General features: G+C 35.7%; 1 protein-coding gene across 1 annotated transcript in view; it reads left to right on the forward strand.

Annotated features, from left to right (window-relative positions):
- Nucleotides 1–21,858, forward strand: part of MYO6 (myosin VI) — a 106,576-nt gene that overhangs the window by 35,105 nt on the left and 49,613 nt on the right. Inside the window, 9 exon segments of the mRNA XM_035543169.2 lie at nucleotides 573–642; nucleotides 4,713–4,786; nucleotides 6,769–6,898; nucleotides 7,915–8,020; nucleotides 10,003–10,058; nucleotides 12,156–12,253; nucleotides 13,067–13,231; nucleotides 18,962–19,042; nucleotides 21,600–21,780. Of these exon segments, the coding sequence (XP_035399062.1) occupies nucleotides 573–642; nucleotides 4,713–4,786; nucleotides 6,769–6,898; nucleotides 7,915–8,020; nucleotides 10,003–10,058; nucleotides 12,156–12,253; nucleotides 13,067–13,231; nucleotides 18,962–19,042; nucleotides 21,600–21,780 (961 nt within the window).

The following is a 21,858-nucleotide window of genomic DNA, read 5'->3' on the forward strand; positions in this document are numbered from 1 at the left end:
GTACTGGTTTGTTGAAGGCAAAAAAAAAAAAAAAAACACAACAAAAACCAACACCCAAAGCTACAGAATTTGGAGATATAGAGAATATTATATATTGAATATTTATGTTTTAAGTGAGAATGTTTTAAAACAATATATGATGATGACAATACAGTCCTTTCACTGAACTAATAATTTGTTTTTTGTTATCTTTGCTTCTTTGCAAAGCTGAGGAAATTGTGTGTCCTTCATAGTTCTGTTCCCTTTGCAGTATTCTTGTTTTTCTAATCTTCATTTTTGGTGTTGTCTGTTGTTACATGCCAATGGCTATATGCAATTTTCAAAATGCATCAAATATTTTTACAGTAAGAATATATATTATAGTAATTGGTTTTTGTAATGTAGTGCAAATGCTGCTGTTCCTATCTGCACTTGGTAGCTCAGTAACATTTCCGGTGCCGAGATATAAAACTAGAAACTTCATTTTTCACTATGCATGATGATGGTGCATTTAGTTGCAACATGACATAAGACATCTTTGAACTCTCTATTTTTATGGAATGACAACAATTTTAGTATTTTTCATCTAACAGACTTTCCAGGCTGCTATCAATCAAGTGTTTCCTGCTGAAGAGGACAGCAAAAAGGATGTGGAAGATAACTGTAAGTTATGAATTTTAAAATAAATTATGCATTTGAAAAAAATTGTATGGGAAAGAATATTGTTTCTTTACAAGCTCCCTGTTTTTTTTCTTATAGTCCTTTCGTTTTCTTTGCTTGAGTTTGTGTATGAAATTTACTAGTCCTTGAAACTTATTAAAGTAAGCCTGTTTTAAATATCATTTATTGTGTTTTTTAATTTTCAGCTGAACACTTTAGAGGAATTCATTTACATGAGTTATTCCCACGTACAGCTGTTACTTGACTAACTTCATATATATATATAAGGTGCTACTTACCTGCATTTTGATCAACTGAATTGAGCATTTTGACGCTAACTGAATCTCTCAGCAAAAGAATGAGTTGCCTTATCAGCAGCTCTATTGTACTGCGTTTTCCTGCATGCGACCCACTTCTCAGATAGCGTTCCTGTGGAAGTATAGGTAGTTGAAAATAAATTTTAAGATAACATTTCTAAAACTGGAAACAGGAATATGGACCCCCTAAGGCCATTGGAAAGGGAAATAGGTTATAGCGAATTAGACAAGAGGGCTGCTGGAGAAGGACCTTTGAAGTGAACTTGTAATAAAGTGAACTTGTAAAAAAAATGAAGTGTAATATATGTTGTGTTGTGAGGTTTTATTGTTAAATAATGTTTGTTTATAGTTAGATCTGTGGAAACAAATCGAGTATGCAAATCTAGGGTGAGGGGAGAGAGTACCAAGATGAGTGAGAAAGGACCAGCTTTTATAGAACTGTTAAATATTTTGCTGCTGTTGTTGTTCGGGAGCAAATCTATTCACAGAGACTATCCTATCTTGAAGATCTGGTGAAGGAAATTCTTTTAAATATTTCCGATGGGGATTGCTGCTTGGCCAAAATACTAGTAACTTTGTAAATGGTGGGCAAAAGTAGCTTCTGTTGTTTTTCCTCTAAAATAAATAGCAGGTAGGACTTTGAAAGTTGTTGATGATTTAAGAGCCAAGATTTATATCGTGGAACAGGGGGATGGTATTTGTATCCCATGGCAGGAAGTACAGCTGTTAAAACTGCTCTCTAAGGAACAAGAAAAAGCTTGTGGCAAGGCTTGAGGCTTCTGATTGTACTTAGATGGTGCAGTGTTGTCAGAGGTGGAACCAAGCTGGCAGCTTTGTTTCCAGTTGCTGATGTTTGTACCTGTCTTCTCTGCACATGATGATTGTTAGGGAAATGCATTCAATGTGTGCGTCTGTCACAGCAGCGTTACTGAGATGTCCTGACACCTCAGCGTCCTAGTCAGGGAACTGAAATTTGGAATGAGATATTGGAAGTCATTCGAGATTTTAGCGAAGTGCTATTCAGTTAAGTTAAAACAGTCATCCTATGGGAGAGAATGTCTTCTTTGGATTACTGGCTAAAATATAAAACTTAAAAATATTTTGTCCAGCAATCCCTTCTGTTTCAAATATTGAGACTTTTCCAATATATTTCCACTTTTTGCTCAGCACTTGATGTTCATCTCTAGCATGTGTGAAACCAAGTTCAGTTCCCTTCTCTCACAGAGAGGATTTGTGCTGATCATCACAGATCTTTAAGAATAATTATTATATAAATATAATTCACTTTACAAACTACTGGGTGGTTTCCGTCTCTCCTTATAATACAGTTTTGAGAAATCCTGAAGGTCTAGTTAATAATACACTTACCATTCCAACCTATGCTTAGTGATTAACTCCTTCCTAGGGTGTAATTTGCTAAGTATTAATTTTTTTTTTTTTTTTTTTTGCCCCTACTCTTGGTCTTCTATATCCCAAATGCACTAGCTGCAAGAAAGACTTTTTGAGAATCTAGCCCTTCCTCAAACATGAATTTTTAGTAAATATTGCAAATGGTACAGAGACAAAGGATTTACCTTTCCTTGTGATTCACACTCCTCTTCCACTCCCTCACACTTAGGTTTGGAGGTCTGTCACCATAAGGGGACAAAAAAAGAAACCAGAACTTCTTGATTTTGAGGTGAAACAAGTTTTAAAAAGAAAAGAAGGGGGGCAGGTTATCAGATAAGAATTGTAAAAAATAAAATAAAATCCTGCAGACTCAGGAGAGCCGGTGTGTGTAAATTTGGCATTGGTTTTTCCTGACTTTAAGTGCTTGACTTGATGATGTCCATGAACTTTGTGTGTGTGTATGCAAATAAATATGTGGACTATTAAATGCACATACCCTGGTTATATTTATTAATAAGCCGTATGAATATGCAGAATTCTCCCTCTGGTTACTTCCTGTGGCTCTGGATATGAATGCCACTTTTAAGGGATTTATTCTAAAGAAGATAGATTTTGAAATTGCAGACTTAAGCCTTAGTCTTGTATTGAGGCAGCAATGTTTCCCCTGGAGCAGGCTCCTGTTCTGCACTGAGTCTGCAGGCACAATGCCTTTAACAGGGCTGGAAACCTTGTGCTAAGAGAATACTGGGGGCATGTTAAAATTCGGGGTCCTATGTTGACTGGATAATTATCAGGTTTTTATTAGAATGCCTATTTCCTTTAAAATATACTTCACACCCCCAGAGGTTCTTATGAAGATGCAATCAAGGGAGACGATTGTTTCTTTTGAATTTTAAGGGTATGAAGACAATTATTAGCTTCTCAACTCAACAGTGAGAATTCAAATGATACACATTTAGTCACCTAGGGAAGGAAGTACTGCTATTCAGTGGAGCTACACAAGCCAGAGGGAGGCTGCAAAACACTGCTGAAGCTGCCTTTGCTTCAGGCTGGTCTGGTGCACGTGGTGTGAGGCACAGCCATTCTTTGTCCTACTGCCAAAGGAAGGCTATAGGATGGAAGAAGACAACACACGTGCTCTTGAGAAGCTCCCATTATCTTTTGCCAGTACCTTTCGGGTCAGCAGGAGGAGGGTGGAGAGAGAAGTTAAACTCCTTGCTGGGCTTCAGGCTTCCTTGCTGGGTGAGGTGTCTGGGAAGATGTACTTCGTGTAATAAGAGTTGTCAGCCTCTCTTGCACATCTGTGGCAATGAGCTAGAACATTTTCCTCTGCTGGGGCCCCTGAGGAAGGGCATTGGTGGTCCCATTTGGCCCAAATTCAGAAATGATACCAGCTTTCTACACTTCACTGGTCATTGTACACTGACCATTCATATATTGCCCTCATGTGAGGTAGGGGGTATCATTAAGTGCTTATTCCATCTACAACTTCCTAAGTGTCACTAATCTGTAAGGTTTACCAGTATGGCAGTCAGTCAGTTGTAACAAGACAAAATAGTGTTGTGCACTTAAATTTTAGGCAGATAAAGGATTCAGCATATTTGAATATCGAGGCTGTGTAATAAGTAGCGCCTTCACTTCTCTCTAATTAAGGCTGCCAACACCTCTGGTGTCTTAAACATCTTGTTTCTGAAAACAAGGCCTAGATTTGCCAGCACGTTGAAATGCTGTGTGTGTGCCTGCTCTCTGCCTTGGGTTGCCTTTTGCTAACGTGTTGGCAAAGTTAGTTTAGCTATTTCACGTTAACAGGGTAAGAAAATAGCTTGGTCTTGTTAACATCCCTTCCCCGCCCCAATAGTTTGTTTGAGGAGGCCTAGTAGCAACAAGATGGTGTTACCCTGTGGATGTTGTAGAGAGGAGCTGGAAGGGAAAATCGTTGGTTTTATGGATTTTGATAGGCACTGGTTTCCACACTCGTGGGACAGCATGGAGGGAAACACACTGTGTTTGTCTGGAAGGACATTAAAAAGGACCTTAAAACTGACGATTTATACCGAGCACAATGTGTTGAGGCTCCCGTCATCTAATTCTTTGTTCAGCAACTTTCTTTAACTTAGGTTGTACGATAAGGAGTAGGTGTACAATTTTTAAAGCATGTATTGAGTCAGCAGTTCTTCTGCCTCAACACAGTGCAAAGGAATGATAGGATTAAACTATAATCAAAGAGAGGGGAAGTAAAATGACTTTTTAGTCATTTTAAGGACTTAGTCAGGACTTAGGAAGTAAGTCCTAAGACTTAGTTGCTTGGCTGTACATTAAGGTAGTTCTGTGCTCTTAATGGTATATGATTGTTTTTTTTATTCGCAGGTTCCCTGATGTATTTAAATGAAGCCACTCTCCTTCACAATATCAAAGTTCGGTACAGTAAGGACAGAATTTATGTAAGTATTATCTGTCATGTCAACTGATCTGACAATAAATATCCTTTCAAAACACACAAAACAACAACAAAAACAATATTATTTTTCCACTATCACAGAAAATTAGCAGGAATGGTACCATCAGAAAGTTAGGAGGTTTTAGGCATTTTTTGCTACCTTGCTTGAGACTTGAATCAAATTGATGCTTGCTAATTTTTTTATCAGGCAGAGCAATAGATTTTTCTCTACTTGACTGCTCAGTTGCAACTACAGCACAGCATTTCTATCACAAAGGTCTGTTCCTGTAGGGAACTTACCTCACCAGTGGAGTAGCTTTTAACAAAGTGGTTCTTTCTTCATTATTTTTGAACGAAGCAAACAGGTGCCATCTCTGACACCTCCTAGCTCAGATGTCCATCTTAATCTTTTATATTGCTATCAAATTGCCTAATTGTACTTAATGAATTCTGACTAAATTACATTTTGTCCTTGCCATCTGCCCTGACACTGACAGCTGTGAAATAGAAGAAAGATAAGAATTTTCTTTCTTATTTCTTTTTTATAGAAAGTTGGCTAGTGATAATAAAAAATAATTCTACACAATTTCTAAGTGTCAGTGTTCAAATAATCAACTTTTGTGTTAACCTACGGTTCTAAAATGAATTGATTTAGAGTTATACCCTTTTATATTAACATAAAAAAGTATAGTTATTTTCCTTTGTTGCAGTTAACTTTACACAGCTATAAATTCTTTATAGGCTCAAGATCAAGCACCAGCTTTAAAATAAGTAAATATAAATAGTGATTCGAATGATGTCCTGGAAAAATAATAATAAAACACACACGCACACAAAAACCCCAATGCAATAAATAAATTCTGAAAGTGAACTGATCATGAGGGAGGACAGTATTTAGTTTCACAAACCTTTTCTTCATTTTAAACCACTGCTACTAATATGTTGTCCGGTTGCCCTGAGTGGGTATATTTTCTTTCTTTATTTTATTATTAATTTTTAGAGCTGGTTAACAACATTTGTATTCTTACTAAGAGGAAAACTAATATTAGAACTTGCAGCTCACGAGGAACTCTGTGCATGAATTTTCCATCAGAGAAATAAGTGATGAAAATAGAAGCATCTAAGAAAATTAATATATTGTGCGTCCAATCTTCTGTCAGCATGTCATGATAGCGTCCAAAATTCAGTCTTGGGATATGCTTAGTAACAACAAAGCAAATAAGTTATTCAGGCTGAGGATTTATCTGATTTTCTCCAGATCTTTTCTTGCAAATCTGCTTTTTTCTGTGCTGCAGACATCTGTTCATCCTTGTATGTAATCTGGCCATTAAAACTAAAGTATGAAAGGTTTTTCAGAAATGTTAAGTACAAGATACCTTTGACCTTCCTTATTGTACGAAACTTTTTAGTTTTCCTTATTGTCAAAAACTAAAAGGCAGACCTGGTTTGAGATTTTTCTCAAATTCCTTCTCTATTACAGAGCATTTGTATTCTGTATTTCTCACTGTGGAAACAGCCATAGCTAATTTCTTGCAGCTGAATGATTTTATTGCCTGGCTCGAGCGTGTTCCCAGTCAGTCCTTCCTGCTGAGTTGCTTCCATTGATAGTGAAAAATTAATGTCATTGGAGGAGACTGCATTGTGCTAGCCAAGAGTTTAGTTTAGAGGAGGAAGTAGTGATGTTTTATCCGTGATCCAGCAACTCATACAATAGGAAATCATTTAAAAGAAGAGGGAGAAAGGTCAAATTCAGGACATACTCCACAGCTCAGTGGTTAGGAAATTCTCCTGAGAAGTGCTTTTTCACAGAAGTCCTGAGAAGATAATTAGAGGAGCTCTGAAAACATATCCCTTCTTGTACCTATTAGCTAGAGAGAATTGTAATTGTTATACTTCAGCTGTACCCTTCAGTAATAATAGAAAATTGCTCTTAACCACTTGGTTGGATACTAGCTAATTGTTTGCTGTTAATTGTTTTCTTCACAGACATACGTAGCCAACATTCTCATTGCAGTGAATCCGTATTTTGATATACCCAAGTTTTATTCTTCAGATACTATTAAAAAGTACCAGGGTAGATCACTTGGGACGTTGCCACCACATGTTTTTGCTATTGGTATGTATTGAGTCTGGGTTTTGTCGTTTACAGAACAAGCATTAAGTACTTTGCAGCTATATGCAAACTGCGGCTCTGTAACTGTAATTCGTTTACTTTAAGCTATTAGCAAATAAAAAGTGATTGCTAAAATTGCAAATTTTCTCATCCTTGAGATGCAGCTTGAAGAATCTGGCAACTAATTATGATTGTTCTGTACCTCCAGTGTTTTATGTCTAAGCAGTTTTAATGTAATTTACAATCATAAAATAAAAAAAATTCAGATTTTAGAAGTGAAGAATGACAATTAAAACTGGTAAAATATAATGATTTTAATTGGTCTTACATTATATAACCAAATCACACGTGCGCTGTTTCTTTTTAGATGATTATGTTACAGGCAGAAAATGTTTTTAAATATTATTACTGGGATAAACCTTATTTTAAGTCACTTGTAAAGTAATCATGTTTAAGAAAAAGTCTGGAAACTATGAATACAGCATTTGATTGGAATACAGCCTTCTGAGAGTGTTAAACTTTGTTTTGTAATCAAACAATTGTTGAAGTCTAAACAGCTGTTTTTTTCAGTACGTGCTGCATAACAAAAAAATAATTAAAATACACAAATGTGTTTCCAAGTGTCCTTGGCTCAGATTTTGCTTGTTACAAAATGCAACTGAAAGTTTCCCTTTAAAAGAACTATTAAAGTGAGATTGATTTTCAGCTGTTTTGTGGATGCATTTAACAGAAGAGATTTATTTTTACGTGGTTGCTTTGTTTTATTTTGTCCTGAAAAGTTGATTAGGTTTCTGTTTCCAAGGACTTTAAGCTCTAACGTGTCAGTGTTGGAGGGTGGGCAGCTATAATATAGTTTAAAGAGAAACTTTACAACTGAGTCTATTGTAACTTAAAATATTTGCTTTTTATTCTTGAAAATGTTAAATTTGCCTGTTTGTATTGTGATTAATTTTTATTTTAATATTCAGGAGAGTTGCAAACATAATTTTTGTCATGTTTCATATATTCTTTTATTTAAGCTGATAAAGCATACCGTGATATGAAAGTACTCAAGATGAGTCAGTCCATCATAGTTTCTGGAGAATCAGGAGCTGGCAAGACAGAAAACACTAAATTTGTTTTGAGGTGTGTACTTTTGGAGCAAAGTTATTCAGTGAATCTCTTTTGTTGATGTGTTTGTCTGACATACAGAGTTAATTCTAAGGTAATCAATCAGTAACGTAGCATTAAGACCCAATTCAGTAAGTTATCTGTATCCTTCTACATACACTTTAATACAAGAAATTCACAGGGTTAAACATAAATGCTGACATGGTAACATATGGCAATGGCTGCATATTCACAGAAACCATAAATCGGTTGCAGTGACATCATATAGTTATTATGGTTTACGATGCAGTCATTTTGGTATCGTGCATCTGGTGCTGTGGTTGATAAAATTTAAATTAGGCACTTTAATTGTGCCTTGCAAGACATACTTGTTTTTGCCATAACTGTGCATGTGTCTGTTTTTCCTGTCTTTGTTTCTTCAGTTTGCTTGAGTATTCATGCTTTTTTACTATTGATTTTTGAGACAGCTGCAGGGATTCCATAATATACTTCTACCCTAATTTGCTGAATAAGTACTGAATAATGAGATTTATCTATTTATTGATGTTCAGGTATGACAGATACTAAATCAAACATAATAAACTATATGGAGGCCATATTGCTGATATATACTAGCCTTTCTTCCTTACATATTTTTAATGATTTTGACCATATTTGTGTCATACTTTAACTGCTTTATATCACTCTGAAGCACTGTAACTGGAGCGCACTGCTGCATTAAATTCACCTACAGTACAGGTGGCCTGATTATCTAGGGAAGCACAGTGCAGGCAGTGTGAATGCTTTCCCTTCCCCCCTTATCCTTGTTTCCCTGTGTAAATCTTGAACTCCCTTTTCTCTTGCATCACATATGTATGTTCAGCAGTCGTGTTATCTCCCACATCCAGGAAGAATTGTCTTGGTTGGTTGTCTGTCCTTTCTACTGTTCTTTTCCCCTGTGTAACCTTTAGCAGAGAGCTGTAGGAGTTGCGGCAAGGTGATGGTAATGATATTTATAGGGGACGTCCCAACTGAAGACAGCTCACAACTTTGATCCTGCCAAGAATAAAAAAAGACCGCAGGCACTGGGAGAGCATCCCCTGAGGAATGTCCTCAAAGGCTGTTATTCTTCTGCTTCTCAGCAAAGGAAGTTTTGATTACATGGCAGGCAAATAGCACCACTGCTGCTGCTCCCCGCCACACACCCCCACAGAGTCTGTGTACAAAATGTCATTGAGTTTTAAAAACAGGAAGGCTTTTTCCTTGTGTAATCAGAAGGCAAAAGGTACTACTAATACAGCTCTGTTAATGTTTCTAAACTTTTTTTGGAAGGTTCTATTTCAAGAGCTGTTTTTAATGTGTCCCAGATTTAGTTATACATTTCCACAAGGTATGCCCTGTACTCAGGGGAGGTGGTGGTGGTGTTTAAAAAACAAACAAACAAACAAAAAACAAAACCACAAAAAAACAAAACAAAAAGAAAAAAAAGCTGCACCTTCAAAGAAACTTTTGAATTTGTTTTCAAATTCCTTCTTCAATTGTTAAATTGAACTATACCTTAAATATGTATTGCAATTTCCTATCTCACAATCTACATGCGGGCTTTTTATTAACGTTGATGGTTGAGAATGCAGAAGCTGTATGCATGGAACTTTAATTCAGGAAATACATGTGAAAATTCATGAGTCTATTGAGATTACTAATAAATACAGATAATACAGTAATAGATTTACTGTATTTGTATAAAAGTGTAATTCCCATATGCTCATCTAAAAGAAATTTCCAACATATCCTGAAGTATTGGAAAAAGAATCTGAAGTCTACAAGAATATTTCTGTTATAAAAAAAGAAAGGTCAAATTGTATTTATTTTAAAAGGATGCGGGAATGTGGAACTTATAATCAGTATGCCCTCCCTTTAGTAAGTGGTCAGTAAGTATGGTGCCTAGCCCTGTTGAACTGAGGTAACCTGACACATGAAAGATACTTTTATTTTTATTATTTTTATCTTTTTTACAGGTATTTGACAGAGTCCTATGGTACTGGCCAAGACATTGATGATAGAATTGTAGAAGGTAATGTATTTTGTTTAATTCAATTTAAGGTTCCAACTTATTTTATTTTTTTCAAATTTGAAATGTCAAAAAATATCAGCTATGATGAAAATACTATCAGACTTCCTAGGACAGAACGTACCTTGATCTTAAAATATATATATTTTTTATTTATGATTTGCTTTACTTTTATTTAATAAGGTGTCATATGATACTTGATCTTGACTTTGAGTTGAATTTCACACGTGTACCCAACATTGGATTTTATGTTGTATGAATCTGCAAGGAGAATATAATATTGTCATTCATACCTGTTACTACCAGGAAGACGTAATTCCTCCTTCTCACCAGAATGTTTCTCTCTTTTTCATTGTGTCTATCTTTATAATAGATTCCCAGACAAGGTCAGAAGAGAGTGTTTTGTTTGTTTTTGGTCAATCGGTTGAGCATCTTTAATGTTGCATGGAATTCCTAATTAACCAGAAAATAACTTTTTGAGAAAGCATAAATATCTCAAAACCCAAACAACCACTCTAAAAATGCCTGATCTGTCAGTCTATAGCTTCTAGTAGATTTATTTCAGGATTTTATTACTTTTATTTTTTCCTAAACCAAAAATCTTTACTTTTGCTTTAAATATTTCTGTTTACATATTTGAGCCATTGATTATTCAAGAGCAGTACTGCAGGCTTTAATCTCTTGGTGCTGAAGGCTTGCTTAAACCAATTTCTCAGTGAAATCTACTGCGTGCTAAATGAACACAGAAAGTGGCCAGGAACTGGATAATGCCTGATGCAGTATGCCATAAAATTAATTGGTACTTCCAGGTATTATGATTAAAGTGTTTTTGTTTTGTTTTTAAATTTAAAATGGCATCCAATGCATGAATTTTAAAGTTTTTTAAGCACAATTTTAATGAGCATGCTTACAGCATCTGTATTAATAGAGGAGCCTTTAACCTATCTGAAGGGCCTCTTGCAATTCCTCTTTATTCATAATCAATTCTTCAAAACTATTAACATTACATAAAGTATCTGGATACCTGAACAGTTATCAAAGGTGTCTTAATAAGACAGTTATAAAGTCATACTTGCATTTTCATAAGCTTTAAATATGAAAAAATGAAAACCTAGCCAAAACAAAAAAGTTAATGCTGATGCCCCGCTAAATAATGCATTATCATCCCTAATTTATCCAACCATTGTAGTTATTCCTTCATATAAAATTTTAATTTTTATAGGAGCAAATTTGTAGATGGTCATCAGTGGAGGTTTAAATCTGAGTTTCTGCTCACTTAGTTTCCAATTAATATTTTTTAGTTAAAAGCGTCAAAATACATTGCAGATATTTTCCTTGGTTTATTGTTAGTACAATTCAGAAAATTGTTTTTCTTTGGTCTTCGGAGGTAGTAAAATGCATTCTTTCGGAAGCCTTGTGTTTCATAACTACTAAACATTTTCAAACTGCCTAAGCTATGCATGATTTATATAAATATAAAACATACATTAGATTGCTGCCACTCGTTCTGTATGGGTTTTCCTTTAAGGTGCTTGAGAACTGCAGCCAGTAAAAAAAAAATAACTCATTCACTTAACTGAGCTAATATGAAAGGGCATTTTAAAGTTGTTTTTGAAATCAACACCCTTTTCTAATACGTATTTTTATTCCCTAATCAATCTAACATGCAGCATGCATGACATTTAAGTGGCATTTTTGTCTGTGGGATAAGTGGGTAGTTTAGATTTTATGAATAACAACTCATTGGGAAATGTCAAATTGTGTATTGTATCATAGAGTTTATGTATTGGTTATTTACCTGCTTGCTATAGAAGAACATCACTGAATCATTTCTGGTGATTGTCTCTGAATTTCTTACAGTATTGATTCAAATAACTTGCAGTCTTATTTATTTAAGCACTTCATTGTGAATTCCACCACAGCATATCCAGTACAATTTGCAAAATTAGTTATTCCTGACAGTTAATACTTTTCCTTCAATTTTCAAACGTTATTCCCAACAAGGTCAGTGGATCATTGATATGTATTTATTCTCTCTTTCATTTTGGTAGTTTATTGATCAAATTTTAACACTTCTTTAATTTTTTTTTTTTTAAACAGCAAATCCACTATTGGAAGCCTTTGGAAATGCAAAAACTATTCGCAACAATAATAGTAGTCGTTTTGGGAAATTTGTGGAAATTCACTTCAACGAAAAGGTACTGGAATTTTGATACTGATACGAGTGTTGATTTTCACCATGAAATGGAAATGCTAGATTGGAAGAAGGCTAAATAGACTTACCTATCTTGCATCAAATACCTATTGTCCTTGATTTCCACATTTGATTATCACCTTGAAAGTAAAGCTAAAGACACAGTACTGTGTCATTACTGGAAAATGGTGGGTCAAGTCAATGGGAAAATTGCTTCCATCCATAACTAAAGAATAAAAATTGTTCTCCTCATCACAAGAAGAGGGAAAAGGCACATCTAAAGAATAACTTAATTGCTCTTAAGTATTTATGCATTTCTTTAGTGCACAAATAAGCATGAGTTGCATATAATGTATCAACAGATATAAATCTATTTTAATGCTTTAATACTTTGTATGAATTACTGATGTTTTTATTTGTTGATATGAAGTTTTGGGACCTTGCATCTATATTATGTATGTAACAGAAGTCATAGAACACTTTTTTTTTTTCTGTCAAAAATACTACTCACTGTGTAGCCTTTGAAATTTTTCTTTGGGTATATTTTAGCTTCCATAGCTTATATATTTGCATATAGAATTGCTGCTTGTGGGTGTGAAGTAGGCCCTTGTAGGTGCAATGCATGAGCTTGGGGAAAGTTATAGTGAAGGTAACAGTTTCTTTTTTAAGATTTATATATATTAGATATAGACATATTTTAATCTTTGGAGCAGCATCTGTTGAAAGAACCAGGTCAGACAATTGTAAATTGAAAAACTCTGAATCTCTAGTAAACTAAAAACATTCAGATAATCAGAAAAATATTTCTTCTTCCTAGAACTCCGTGGTTGGTGGATTTGTATCACATTATCTTCTGGAGAAATCTAGGATCTGTGTGCAAGGCAAAGAAGAGAGGAATTATCATATCTTTTACAGGCTTTGTGCTGGTGCTCCAGAAGACATTAGGGAAAAACTGTATCTAAGTTCTCCTGACAGCTTTAGGGTGAGTATTGGAGTCAGTGTTTGTAAAGCTTTTCATTATTGCCATACGTGGATTTCTCTCGTAGATCTTATTAAAATACCTGTTACCTTTGACAAACTCTTTTGTGTTACAAAATTCAGAAAATAACTTATTTTGTTAAATCCATTTGATCTAGACATAAGGCTCTCTGCCATATTATCTTTATTGGAAGATTTCCTGTACTTGCCCTCTGTGTTTTTAAAATTGAAGAATCTTTGCTTTTTCCAAAAATATACTGTTGCATACCCAGCTGCTAGTAATTTCTTTATGGTCTCTTCTTGTGGCGTGAAGTGTAAATTCTTTGACTGTGATCCAACTGTTCTGTGGGTAACCCATTATCAAATCTGAAAAACTGCATTTATTTCTTCCTTTTCCAACTGTGCATTTAGGAGGACCTGGGAATTTTGTCCTGCAATTCTGTCCTTTATTTTTACCTCACACTTCGTACCAGGGATCAAACTGCAGTGACAGGGTGGTTGTGCTTTTCTTTTCTCAGTCTATATGCTTTCACATCACTTCTCTTTCCTACGCTGTTACATCTTGTTTCTGTCTTTCTCTACTATCTAGATTTGTCATTAGTACTTCTCCAATTTTGAGTTTCTCTCATTCCTCTCTTCATCTGACAGGAGTCTCTGTCGTTCTTGGTCACTCCAGGTTACATGATGAGACTTGACACTCCCTTAGGCTGAAAGCTTACACTTTTATCTCCATTTGACCTGAAGCCCATGCTCAATGTTTCCTGCCAGGATTATTACTTCTGTTCATTAAGCATGCTTCCGTTTCTTAAGTTTTATATCTGCTAATTTATTCTTTCCCTAGAACTACTTATTTTTTTCCTGAGTTTTGGCTATCTTTCAACAACCTGTTACTGGTCCAGTCACTCAAGCCATGGAGTAGCCAATAAAATATAAATACAGTGTTGAATGTGATACTTTTGACCATACCTAAATGAAAATGAACTCAAAATAAACTGGGAGGAAATAAGACGTGAATTATTGTACATCTTTAGAAATGTGAGCTTAATGTTTAGTGGCAGGGAAAAAGCAGAGTGGGATTTTAGGAGTTACTAGGAAAGTAAATGAGAGTGAAATGGTGTGTTATACCATTATACTTGTAAATAGGGTGCAGAGTTTTATCATCTCAGCTCAAAAAGGAATAGTAAAATCCTGGCGTGAAATGCAGGTCACGGCTAAAGATAAAGCATTGGATAGTATGGACCTTTTAATTCAGTCCAGTGTGGCTCTTCTTACGACTTCTGATTTGTTTACTGCCTTCCCTTCTTCTCCTCATGCTTTATTTTTGACATTTTTTCCCTTTTGTGAGATCATGTGGTTTTGCCTGATAACCCTGATTGTGTGTTATGTTTCCAGTAGAAATCCCACAAGCAGGCTGGCTTTCTGTGCTACCATTAAGCTTTTGCATTCTCTTCCTCCCATCTTTCCACTAAACAGTTTTACTACTGCAATTTAACTTTTAACTTTTTTTTGCTGCTTTCCTTCTTTCTCCTCCATTTCCCTTGCTTCAGATTTCACTGAATGGTTTTCAAAAACAATTGACAAATGATGCAATTTCCTATCGCTTTCTTGTCCTTCTTGCCAGTCAAAATCTTTACTTTGTTTTCTATATTTGTGTGAGTTACTCCAACCCTATTTCCCTTATTTTTAAATTGTCATTTAATTCTCAGTGTTCCACACCTCTCTTATTGCAGTGTTGTGATTTAAATCGGCAGGCAGCTCAGCACCACACAGCTGCTTGCTCTCTCTCCCCAGAGATGGGGGAAAGAACTGGGGAGGTAAAAGTGCAAGAACTCATGGGCTGAGATAGAGTTTACTAGGCAAAGCAAAAGCTGCATGTACAAGCAAAGTAAGGAAACCATTTGCTACCTCCCATCGGCAGGCAGGAGTTCAGCCACTTCCAGCACATCAGGGCTCATCACGGGTAGTGGTTCCTTGGGAAGACAAATGCCATCACTCCCAGTGGTCCCCCCTTCCTCCTTCTTTACCCCAGTTTTATTGCTGAGCACGATGCCACCTGGTGTGGGCCATCCCTTTGGCCAGCTGCCCTGGCTGTGTCCCCTCCCAGCTCCTGGTGCACCCCCAGCTCCTCGCTGGCAGGGCAGCACAAGGAGAGGAAAGTCCTTGGCTCTTTGTAGGCACTGCTCTGCAACAACTAAAACATCAGTGTGTTATCACCACTATTTTCATCACAAGTCCAAAACATAGCATCATACAAACATCTACAAAGAAAATTATCTCTATCCCAGCCAAAACCATGGCATGCAGTCATTTTTTTTTTCTTGCTGAACTAATACGGTTGTACTTGCTGAACTAATACTGTTGTACAACTTTTTTCTCATTGTTTTCCTGATTGTTTTTTTCCTTTCCTATTAAAGCAGGCTTCTGTTTTCCCACTTGGGGTCCTTCTAAGCCTTCTCTCATTTTAGACTGTCATCACCAATTTTACTAGTAAGGTGAAGACTGCAGTCACTCATTCCTGCACTTTTCTTATTCATACATGATTTATATATCTATGTATATCAAAAGGATATATATATCCTTTTGAGAAACACACTTGAACTGTAAGTATCTACAAACATCATTTTGTGCTTTGTTGACTTGTGTCAATACGAAAAACATTGGCAAATCAGATCCTACTGGTAGATACTTTGTGAGCTGTTTGCTGGAGTTCTGTCATTTGTCTCCATCTCTCCATTGTCTCTTGCTTTATGCTTGGCTTGGAATCTCGGTGATGCAGAACTCTGGGCATTTCTAAAGCACACAGAGCAAATTGCTGCCTAGGGCTTGTAAGGGTTTTGTAACGCCAACCTGGAGAGCATGTGGAATTATAGACATAAATTAACTGTCATCTGTGTAGACTTCCTTTTTCTTAAGTGAGGCGAGGAGCACTGCTAACAAAGCATTATGCTACCGTGTTAAGTGTTTTTGTTGGTGTTTTTCCACTACTTCATTTTCTCAATAAAACTTGTTGCACTGTGCTTATCTGTTACTTTACCCTATATCTTTTACACTCACTTTCATCAGAATTTAGTACAGGCTTAGAAGCCTTAAAGATACAGCATTCCTACTACTTTTGTACAAAGCAGTAGTTATCAAGGTGACACCTATGTTAGCTGTGGGCATGGCAGCTGCACACCAGTCACTAAACAGGTTGCTGCTGCCTTTTCAGCCGGCCAGGTCTGTGCCTGCATGCTGATGAGCCCGGGTGCAGAGCTGCAGTTCTGTACAATACACATCGTGCAATTCTCTTGTGGTATCCAGATGTCTTGCTCCCTAAAAGCCAAAGCTTTCTTCTTTACTGTCCAACTGTTACACGCAGTATTCTTTTGTATGTTTTAAATCTAAAATCTCGAGCAGATTTTCAAAGATGTATTTTTATTGCATAGTCACTGCTCCATTGAAAATTATTTCTTGCAGCTCCTAGATTGTTAATTCTATAACTGGATACATCATGTGCTCACTCTCGGGAATTTTTTCATCAAAGCTCTGCTCATGAGGGTACATACAATTGCGGATGTCAAAATTATAACCTGTTTAAAATCAGGCTGGTGCAGTGCAGTACTGAACAACACGAGCGCCTGCACAGAAGGCACTCACTGTGCCTGTTGCATTTACAAAGAGCTTACAGTGACACCTGCCTTGTCATGCTATCATATCATTTTTTGGACTTCTGCTGTAAGGATTATTTTTTCTGTGCTCTTCACTCATTTGCTGCTTCAGGTTTTTGTCATAAAATATGGCTGTAAGTAATAACGCTTGTTTCACTTTTTTACCACATTATTTCTTGACTATGTATCTGTCTTGTGTTAATTACTGAGGAAATACAATCTATCAGGCTTCTAACCATAGATGGAGATATTGTGCTAACTAGCATTTGGTGTTTGATCAGTGTTTAGATATCAATGTTAATCTTTTGGAGGCCTGTCAAGAAAAACTATCAGGAAAAGATTTTATTCTCAAATAAGTTGTTTAGAAAAATCCATCCCTAGGGGTGCAGTTTTACATTTGCTCTGTTTTGCCACTTTCCTTGTGGCTTTTAGATTGTCAAGTCAAAGTCCAAGTTAGAGACAGTGTGGGCCTTAAGACTCGTGTGTTTTGCTCAATGCCTGGTTTCTCTTAACTGTATTGACTTGAAAATAGGACCATCTCAGATCTAAGGCGGTTCTCATTTTTCACAGAAGCGAAATGACATTAAAAGACAAGGGATAACAAAGCTCTTTTCTTTTCCCAGTTTCCCTGCCTGCCCTTGATTTAAGCGATCCCTTGTAATCTCCTCCCTGTGCGTTTGGCTGTCTCTGCATTGGCCGTGCTTGCTCTGGGCACGTGAACCAAGACAACTGCGTTGGCTTCACCTGCCTGAACTGTCTGAATTTCAGCAGTGCTGATGGGGCTACCTCTCCCTTAGTTCACTCTTCCCCTTCAATTCCCCTAGGGAAGTGTGAATTTACAAGGCAAAAAGGCTATGAGGAGTTACAGGTTCCTCTTCTCGACTCTTCTCTGAACACAGCCACACAAGAACATGCAGCCCTGGTTGCTCATATTTTGGGTTCCCCTGCAGGACTTTTCAGAGATTCAAAGTCATTAGGTAATCCTCTGCTGAGCCTTGTTGGTCCAGGTGGCTTTGACTGCACCACATGGCTTTGAAGGTAAACTTGCACAGTAAATCTGCACCTGGACTATAGCTGATGGATATGAGAAGCTGAATTTTTTCACATCTTGATTTCCAAAAGAGAATTCAGGTTGCCTTATGTTTTGATATATTTTTTTAAATTGTGTATATAAATTTTAATCAAAGTGTAGAATTAACTGCATGTGTCTAGTTGCAAAATTCTTTGTATATGGGCAGACCAAGAAATCAGTTCAGTTTCTTTAGACAAAGAGCTCTTACCACGATTTTGGACAGAGTTCTTATTTTCAGCTGAACAAAACAGAAAAGAGAATTTGATGTGATGATCCTATTTTACTGGAGGTGTAAGTCATCATCTGAATGCTTGATCTGTCTCCTTTACTATACAATTTGAGATGAATATCAAAAGCCAGATTCTGAATTAGGCTTCTGCTTGTACCAGGTTATAAACTTTTAAGACTGTTCAAGGTTTTTATTATGCTATGTCTCTGATTGCATATAGAAATATATCACTGGTGAGGAAAAAAACAACCATACAAGTACATTATAGATAGTACCACAATTTCTTTGATCCTCTCTCTCTCACCACCTCACAACACCATCTAAAGCTTCTATATTGCAGAGAACATAAATGTTATTCTGAATTTTATCTGATGTTATTTACAACTTGGTGGGATAAAATTTGGTATTGCAAATTGGCCATAAAATTTATTTTCTTGATTCCTGATTTTAGTTGTCTTTTATGTAATGTAGTAAGTTTAGTAGAGTTAAACAAAGAAAAGATGGTGGGACTTAACAAAATGAATGTCCCATTTTGTCAAAAACTACTTCAGTTGTCAAAATTGAAAACCTTTCAATAGAACTTTGTTACAGTTGCACTTCTCTCTTTTTTTTTTTTTAGATATTATGAAAAAATATAAAAACTTTTTCAAGGAATGAATTCTGAATACCTGTAGTATTGTTATTATGTTATAGAAACAAGCCATGTAAAGTGAGCATTAAATAATAGCATAAGTTTCTTTCACTTCTGCCTTTAAGTGTGCATTTTTTCTGTTTTTATTGTTGCAGTATTTAAATCGGGGCTGTACCAGGTACTTTGCTAACAAAGAAACAGACAAGCAGATTTTGCAAAATCGCAAGAGTCCTGAGGTATGTTTTGTATCTTCAGTTAGTTTGTATTAACTAATGCAGAGAGCATTGAAAATGATTACAGTTTTGCAATGTGGAATGAAATGTTCATTTTACACATCTTTATAGGTCTAAATAGTTACTGGTAAGGGTTTTGGAATTCAGTCCTAAAAATATATTTTGATGTGCATCTTAAAATTCCAAGTGTAACACTATATAAAATTGTTTCCTTTTCATTCTTATAATATAACACTTAATGATTCAGAATGTCTTCTGTGGAAAACAAAAAACTATCAAGACTTTTTATCATTTTCTTTTTAAATTTTAATAGTGTTAGGAATACGTCAGAAGCAGTAGTTTTCTTCCAAAGCCGTTTTGACTGTCTGGATTTTTGAAGTGATGTTCCAAACTGTTTTCTAAAATATTAGCACAACTTTACTTGTAAAACAAGTAAATCTCCCTTCCTCTGACTTACACCAGAAAGTGGCGTTTCCTGGAGGCAAGTGGAACTTCAGAACATTTTTTTCCTCTTGTTCCATCTCCTGTTACATTTTTTAAAAAAGCGTTATCAGAATTTATATCCTTAAGCCTTTGAGCTTGTTTGCCTGAGGACACTTCAAGAAATTAATATGAATTGGTAGTATATCTGTATTGGAAGTTGTTTAAACACTTCATTGTAATTCCACTCTAATCTCTAATAGAATTTTCATCTATTCATACCTAAAGGAAGAATTTTTCATTTGTATAGCTGGAAGATCTCTCTTTGCTTAAAGAAACCCATACTTATGATTCAATAGCAGGGCAAGTTACATGAGGAATAATATTAAGACAAGTTGACTCAAGAGCTTCTCTCCCCCAATGATGATCTTTTACTTTTGAGAACTTGGGTTTGGGATTGTACGTAGCTTGTGCGTAGTTATGAAGGACAGTAGAGATGCTTCCTGTGCTCAGGTCAGCATTGGAAAGTCCACTCCCAGGTTTCTGATGTTTATAATGTTGTAATATGGAGCACATAATGCCAGTTTCCTTGTCTTGAATGTAAGTTCTTTTCTGTAATCAGGGATGATGGAGAGCAAGATACGGAAGTATTGATATGATAATACTGTAAGGCAGAAGGCTGTTAGATACTTAACTCTTCAAGTGTATAGGCTGAGATATTTGGGAGATTTTGCCTCAGTTTGCCTAATTTGCCTTAAATGAAGATGTGTAGTGAAGTTGGCCATTTATGTAGGCATACAGTATCAGCATTCACTTATTCTTGCTACTCAAAGATGTGGTCACTGATGCGATTTACAATCTGGTGTTCTGTCATGTCTCTAAAGGACTTAATTTGGCAGAAATGTTTCTCTAAAACTACAGCATGCTGAAAGAGTAATTCTGAAAATGTGTTGGACATTAAATAGTGGAACATATGCCATAATACATTTATATTGCAGCCATGTCAATTTGAAGGAGCAATAGAGGTTCAAATTTCAATGAAGTAAAAATCTAATCTAGTCACTTAAACAGGGAATACATTGTTCAGTTCAAATACATTGTTCATTTTTTAAAATCAGGTATGAATATTTGCTCTGTCATTATAATGAAAATATTGATTGTTTATTTTAAGAAAAATAGCTGGAACAGTCAATTAATACTTAAATTATTTTTGTGTTTTCCTTATCAGGAAGATGAGGTGATCATTTTACATAATTAAAACACGTAGTTTAATTTTATTGATGTGTTTAAATGTTGTGTGAAGTGAATTTTTCAGATGCATGTGGTGTTTTGTTTTGATAGAATTGTTAGCTTATTTGACGTTAATGAGGCTTCTACTTAAATGAGTAATTCTTAGTTGAAAACATTTTAAAGTAATTGTAAAAGCCTGAATCAATCTATGCATGTTCAGTTAGTCTTTGATTGCATGCAGATGTTTCACTACTATTTATAACAGTTATTAAAATGACTTTTGATGTATTTAAAATAGGAAATTCTGTCAGCAAAATGTTAAATTGATATATTGTAATCTAGCTGCTATTCTTTTTGCCAATAGAATATTGGCAAACAATTTTACTGTTTCTTTGTCACCAGCAAATCTTAACAAGCATATTCCTTTATGTAAGTCTGTGTGGATACTCATAGGGAATATGCTTCCAATTCTAATTTGTCCTGTACTCCTTTCCCATGGCCTGTCAAAGCCATTCTGTAATCCTATTACAAGGACCCCAGTGGTCTTTCAATTGCTGGAGGTTAGAAATACTCCTTGGTATATGTACTTTAGAGGTACAAACTTTTCCCTTTCCATTGCTGACCATCCTGTGCTCTCCTGTCCTAAGCTGTCAAACTCTCCAAGTTCTGCTTTCTGAAAGTAGGTTGCAGTTTTAAGGGTCATGCTCTGAAGTATAAACAAAACAAATCAGGATTCTTCCAAAGCCTGTATTATATGAAAAGCTCTAATCTCTTTCTACTTAGTTTGAGTTTTGCATGCTTTTTATACTTTTTGTTATGGTATTCTTGCCTGGAAATAATTGTTTACATTTATTTTTAAAATAACTCACTGATCTTTTTGTTGTTGTTTTTTCATCTTGTTGTTTTATAGTATCTTAAGGCAGGTTCCTTGAAGGACCCACTCTTAGATGATCATGGAGATTTCAACAGAATGTGCACAGCAATGAAGAAGATTGGACTGGATGATGCAGAAAAACTTGATCTTTTTAGAGTAGTGGCTGGTGTCCTTCACCTTGGAAATATTGATTTTGAGGAAGCTGGGAGCACTTCAGGTTAGAAAAAACAAATTGATTTCTGTAAAAAAATACTGAAAATGTCTCTTGATTATTATTTTTCACGTGAATTACTGC

Source organism: Cygnus atratus, chromosome 3 (assembly GCF_013377495.2).
Source record: "Cygnus atratus isolate AKBS03 ecotype Queensland, Australia chromosome 3, CAtr_DNAZoo_HiC_assembly, whole genome shotgun sequence".
NCBI lineage: Eukaryota > Metazoa > Chordata > Aves > Anseriformes > Anatidae > Cygnus > Cygnus atratus.